The sequence below is a fragment of the Etheostoma spectabile genome, chromosome 17, assembly GCF_008692095.1.
Source record: "Etheostoma spectabile isolate EspeVRDwgs_2016 chromosome 17, UIUC_Espe_1.0, whole genome shotgun sequence".
Lineage (NCBI taxonomy): Eukaryota > Metazoa > Chordata > Actinopteri > Perciformes > Percidae > Etheostoma > Etheostoma spectabile.
This window is the reverse complement of record NC_045749.1, coordinates 13543618-13550212: the sequence shown is the minus strand read 5'-3', so window position 1 is coordinate 13550212 and position 6595 is coordinate 13543618. Positions and strand designations below refer to the sequence as shown.

The window sequence follows — 6595 nt, the reverse complement described above, 5'->3', positions numbered from 1 at the left end:
GTGTGTGTGTGTGTGTGTGTATTTTGCCTTCATTTTTTTCTTTCTGGATCCTCCAGGGAAAGCTAGATGCTCTGTGGGCTCTGTTCAGGAGAGGTTACGACCAGGTATCTCTAATGAGACCACAGGCTGGAGACGAGGTGAGCCTAACACTCAACTGCAGTCTCATATCATTTTTGTTTTTACCTAAAACATGACTAGAAACTCCTATGTACCACAAATAGGCATGATGACTGATACAAAACTATAATTTGGTAATTATGTGTTTGGGGGATTGCTCTGTGCATAACAACCACCTAAAATCTTTTTAATGAGTTGGATGGTACGGAAGGTTTTAGGGTGTTTTCTGTCTCTTCATGTAGACAATTGAGCATCTGCATTCTGTCTGTCACATTACATAAAGACAACATGTGTCAGTGAGCAATACGTTCAATCCTTAACACAGTAGCTCAGTACTGATTTTCTACATGCACACACACAGTGAGTCATTGAGCTACTAGTACCGGCTCTCTTCGTCAAAGCTGCCATTGTTCATGCACAAGGACTACTGTACTCTTCTGAATTCCCTGTGACTCCCAGAAAATGACTGGGTTTCTATCAGGTTTCCAAATAGCATGTTACACAATCACTCTCTACTTTCAAGTGATAATTATAGTAGACTAAACAGTGTAAGACTGGATTTTATTTCAGCTGAAGATTTTAAAGTGCTATATTACTGGCCAATACTGCTGCTCCTGAAAAGTCCTAAATCATGACATCACTGTGAGCAAGAGAGAGCAGTGCGGCCTGCGTTATCTAACCTTGACCCTGTGGATGGCATCCCATAACCCCAATAACATGTTTTCATCATCATACTGGTTGTCATGGTGAAACAGCTGCTCCATTGTAAATGGTATCATTGTCGCCTCTCATAGCAGAGGCCATATTGCCGTAAAATGTAGTGATTAATTCTTTGAATGGCATGATTCATCTTTACTATGTAACACTAGCAGTGTGTGTATGTGTCTACTGTATCTGAAGTCTGTAGAAATGGTCATCATCAATGGTTTTATCCCCTCTTTCCATCTTGGATTCTTTTTTTTTCTAAGCGGAACAATTAATCTCTGTCAGGACAGACGTTTCTAGAATCTTTGTCAGCCAATTTCTGTGGCGCTGTTGTCCAACAATGACCCCTACAATTCCCTTCACGAGTCATTAACTGAGGAAAATAAAACACTACTTCCCACATGGAAAGAAACGAGAAGGTAAAAATCCTCTTTTGTTGCAAAGCAGATAGTTGTCAAGAATTGGAGCTAATTGCCATATCCGACATGAAAGACGACAATGATTTCTCATGTTGACAAAAGCTAGTCACAGATCTAAATTCCCCACAGTAGTGATGTCAAACATCTCTGCCAAAGCATGAAACGGCAGCTGGATAACAAACAGCATTGTGGGATTTCAAAAAGCCCTACGAGGTGGCAAAAAGCACAGCAATAATGAGCGCGGATCAGACTTCTCAATGCAGATTGTTAACCATCAGCTCAGGTGGAGCTCGTCCTGCTTTCTCCCCACATTACATCTACTTCACTGCCTCTGCAAACGGCCATCAGCGGGGCTGCCAGTTTCTGCCACACTCCCTGTTTGCTTTTGATCTCTTTTCACCGTGTGTATGTGTATGTGTGTGCATGCGTGTGGCACTGCAACGTGTGTGTCAGCTCTCCTGAGTGAGCATCACACGAACAGATGGGGAGTTGAAAAGCCACGAGCCATTTTGTGACAGAAGAGATTCCCTTCTTTTGTGCCCAGAGCTGATGGCTCTGATAGTCCCGTCACATAGCACAGGCCAGACCAGACCAGAGGGCGGTCACCAAAGTCCCCAAAAATCACTACACTTAAAGGATTACTTCATCCAAATTACATAAACAATATTTTGTGACCTCTAGTCGAATATAGCCATGCTGACAGTTTTAGTTTAAGGTTCTGCTCGGATTACAGTGGAAGTTAATGGTATTTTGTTTGTGGTGCAAATTTTGTTGACAAAATATCAACTTAAAGACCACTTACTCACTTGTTTTGGGGCTTTTGTTTTGGAGCTTTTGTTTGGAGCGTTAGTAGAGCAAGTTTGCTCAGTTGCCATGGAACTTATGGAAATTATTATTTTTTTCATTATCAGCAGCAGTTTTCACGGACTTTCAGGGACTATTTCTTCCATGGAAAGTAGTTCCAGTTTACTTCATTATCTCAAGCAGTGATTCACAATAAATAGGCTGACTGCAAAGTAAATGCATCCAACCAACCTGAGTAAAGAGGGTTCTATCAGGCAAAAAAAAGGCTGGGAACTACAGATCCAGAACAACCGAGCCATTGAGTCTGGAAAAACGTGTTACTGTTAGATATTGTGTTGGCATGGAGGAAGAAAACTCAGAAATTGATAAGTCAAAACATCAGTAGATAAAATCTAAACTGTTAACATAGCTAGATGCCACTTCATGTAAGCAATAACATTCTGTATGTATTTTTGTAATTTGGGTATACTCAATCTCTCTTTAATTTACACTAGTAGCTATTTATTTATCGTAAGTATCATTATTGCAAAATTCAACCACATTATCATTTATTTTCGTCACATCGAGCTGCCTATTAAGATCTGGGTCCGAGGACATCAGAATCAGAATCTGAAATACTTTATGAAACATGTTTCTTTGTCATGGCTGTTGATGTGTTTTCATCTTTTGTACTTTGTGTGTAATTGTTGTCTAACTCTGTGTACTTTTCTTTCTCTGTTTTTCGAGCGTAGCTGCTCAGGAACCCAAAATACAATTCCATTAAAACCGATAATTAATAAGTTGTATCGTATGATGATTTAAAAATGCTACGTTATCACATGGACAGCAACATTATGTTACTGTTTGACTCATTAATTCATCCATTTCCAGATCAGACAGCTTGGAGACTCTTTAACAGTTTTTTTGTTCCTCACATTCATTGTTATCTGCTCAGAAAAACAGGTTTGGTACAAGCATTTGGTACAAGATTTACAATCAGCTGAAACAGAGAGTTCTTCATCAAATGTCACTTCACAGAACAGAAATTAATGGACGAATGGATTAAAACATGTTAACAGGGCTGCAAGTTACTTAATATTTTCATTGTGGATCGATGGGCTGCTCACAACCTGGACGAATGGAGTAGTTGCCCAGCCTCCAAAATGTAAAAAAACTGAAAAAATGTTCATCAGTGTCTCCCAAAGCCCTGTCCACAACTCAAAGACACCCACTCAATCTCTCCTTCTCAGAAGTATTCCATGCTTCAGAGCAGCATATGTAGTTTATGACGTGTGTTAACTCTCTTGAGCACATGTGGAGCATTTTCCCTATGTGAGTGGATCGCTGTAATGTCATGCGAGATGACAGGCAGAGCTGTCAGGTCAAATGTGTGTCTCTTCTCTCTCTCGCTCTCTCTCTCGTCTTTCTCCCGCTTTCTTATAATGGTGACAAATGTGCGCGCGCATTAGTTCCCTGTAAAAGTATCTGCTTTATGTGTGTCTGTGAGGGAAGGGCAAAGTCTTGGGGCTCAGAAGAAGAAACAGAGGCTAGACAGAGAAGTGGGGGATGCTAGAAGCATTTTTATGGTTTTGTTTTTCTCCTAGAAAGGAATTGAGGGTTTGAAGTAAACAATCGCCAACAGGGAAAGTAAAGTAGTGGCAGACATCACAGTCAAAGGTGCATTGCAGGGAGACTATTACAAGTGGCACATTGCTGACCTCTCACCCAAGCCATCTATTGTACATATCTACTTAAAAGTGAAAGAATCTACTTTTTCTCTAATCTTGTGTTGTTTGGTGATCAGTTTCAGCAAGCCCCCTAACCTTTCTCTCCCTCGGTTTCTGTTATTCATGAGGCCAAGGTTTCATTCAGGCCATATGTTCTGGTAGAGGCATGCTTACAGTCTCACACACACACATATTCATGAGCTTGTGTTCTCATTGTGTCCATATGCTCTCTCTGGTGTTGTGCTGCTGGTCTGCTGCTCACAAACTGGCCTTTTCACTGCGGCCCGGCAACAAGCCCAATAGCCACCCCCCCCCCCCCCACACACACACACACACACAGACACAGACACACACACACACCCACACACACACACACACACACACACACACACACACACACACACACACAAAACCGGCGTCCCCTAATCAATTACGAACAGACACAAACAACAACATGGCCCCCTTAGTCACAATGATACTGCTGCTGGGGTCCCTTTAGGGCCTCTCTGTTTAATAAGGTGTTATAAGACCACCAAGAGTCTGTGACACAGAGACCCACTCTCCATCCTTCCCACCCTGAGCTGGACAAGAGTGTTGTGTGTGTGTGTGTGTGTGTGTGTGGGTGTGTGTGTGTGTGTGTGTGTGTGTGTGTCTGTGTTTGTTGTGTTGTGTGTGTGGTGTGTGTGTGTGTGTGTGTCTGCAGAAGGAACAGAGAGGAAAACCATCAATGAGAACAATAAGAGAAGCGTTCCATTCTCCCTGACTTGTAAATTACGTTAAATGCTAAGGGGCCTCTGTTAACTATTGTGGGGATATTGAAATCCCCCTTTACATTTCAACAAGTCAAGCACATTATAGACATAAACCACTTTCTGTTCTGCATCAGGAGAGACCGAGTCACAGCAGAGGCGCCTAGAAAAGAGGAGGGGAAAGCTGCTCACAGCTATTGTAGTGCAGGTGTGGACAGAAGACAGAAGCAGCTCTGTGTGCCTTCCAAGGCCTCAAACACACATGCCTCTGTCAGCAGAGCTGGACCCACACAAACCACTTTGCCTGGTGGATCTTAGAAGCTCATTGATTTTGCACAAAGATGCACTGCATTTGAATCTGCATTTTGCCTTGAAATGCAAATGTGTAGTTGTGGTTTAAGCTTAGTCTGTCTGCTTGTGTGTCTTGCAGGGTCGCTGTATTAGTTTTCAACGGGTCAAAGATGGGGAGTCCACCCCAAGCAACCAGGCTCCTCCTCGCACACATCACTCTCCCTCACCACCGCCGCCTCCTCCTCCTTCTCATCCGCCCGCCGAACAGCAACCTCTGGTCTCTAACTCTGTCCCTCGTACGAAGCCTCCGTCGAGAGGGCCTCGCACCACGCCACCCTCCCGCACACCCCCTTCTGTGGCCCAACCTCCTCCAGGTCCACCCCCAACTCGTGCACCCCCCGGGCCCCCAGGACCCCCGCCATCCCGACCCCCACCCAGGCTCTGATGATGAAGAGAGGGCCTCCAATTAACAACTGTTACGTCAACTCATTTCATGAAACACCCACAAATCTAAGAAGCCATGAGCTCTGATGTATAGCTCTGTGCTTTGTTGCTGGACAGCAAAAATATTTATCTGATATCAAAAAGTTTCATAAAAAATTACCCATTCATAAAACCACAAACATTATAGAAAAAAACAAGCATGTAGTTACTTGATAAAGCCTGTATGTACAGTATTAGATGTCATTTGACTTAAGCGGTTAGAGGAAGTGCAATGCAACAGAAAGGATTTATGTGTTGTCGAAAGTTAGATTGCTGCAGTTGTTTGTGAAAGATGATGGTGAACAGTTTGCTTTGGGTTGGTGGAGAACAGAGGTGTCCAAATTGTTGGGGGGGGGGGTGACTGAGAACCCAGGGCCCTCATGTGAGAAGGGCCCAAAAAGATGCTAGAATGAATAGCTGTGGATGCGGGGAGGGGCCCATGGAAAAGGCCTTTCTACAGGGCCCAGACTTTTGTGCTACGCCTATGGTAGAGAATAATAATGTTGAGTGAGGATGTGGTGAAAAATACAGCATGTATGATAGCAATGTTGGTAATATTGGCTTTAGTAGTTAATGTACACTCTTAGTTGTATACAGATCGGACTGATTTATCATTTTTACCTTTTCAACCACAAATGTTTTCTACATCCTTGAATTTTAGTCCAAAGGTTCAGTGATCTTATTGCAACTGCAGGGCAGTTTCTCCATACTTAATTTATTATAATACAAGCCCTATCTGCATTTGTATTCTATTGAGTATCAGGTGAGTTTCTGAGTTTTCAAATCTTTGAGGGAGGGGAATATCACGGTGGCTATAAGGAAGCATCCTAGCATGGCTTCTGATCTGTTGTGGTCTTATTAGCATTAGATGAAAAATGGCATTGGAATTTTGTATCTTCAGGGTTCTCCTGTATACTGCATTTACTGACTGAAATAATCATTTGCATTATTTCTTTATTAACAACCTTTTGTGTCTATCTTTAATAAACAATGTTTTTTTTAATGTGCTGTCTGGCAGTGATTTCTTTCATAGTAATTAAGTATGTTATATTTCAAGAGGATGCTTTTTTTGCATATGACATTCATTACTTAATTGAATATTGCAGGATGCAATATTTGGTGCGTTACTCTTGGAACAACATTCTTTAATAAACTAATTACACTCAGGACACTAATAATCTACCCATGACATTTATATAGGTAGCCTGCAAGATGAATACTCAATTCAGATTTTTTTTTATCACTTTTGGCAATATTGGATCATATTTCTGGTCACTTCTAATATAAAATGTTGCTTTTTTTGTGCAGTAGTCCTGCAGTG

General features: G+C 42.0%; 1 protein-coding gene across 1 annotated transcript in view; it reads left to right on the top strand.

The window, feature by feature from the left end:
* antxr1d (ANTXR cell adhesion molecule 1d) overlaps nt 1-6277 on the top strand; it is a 23245-nt gene extending 16968 nt beyond the window's left edge. Inside the window, exons 17-18 of the mRNA XM_032541193.1 lie at nt 57-137; nt 4931-6277. Coding sequence (XP_032397084.1) covers nt 57-137; nt 4931-5236 — 387 coding nt within the window. The 3' untranslated portion in view covers nt 5237-6277. The remainder of the gene's footprint in view (nt 1-56; nt 138-4930) is intronic.
* Nucleotides 6278-6595: the final 318 nt, after the last annotated feature.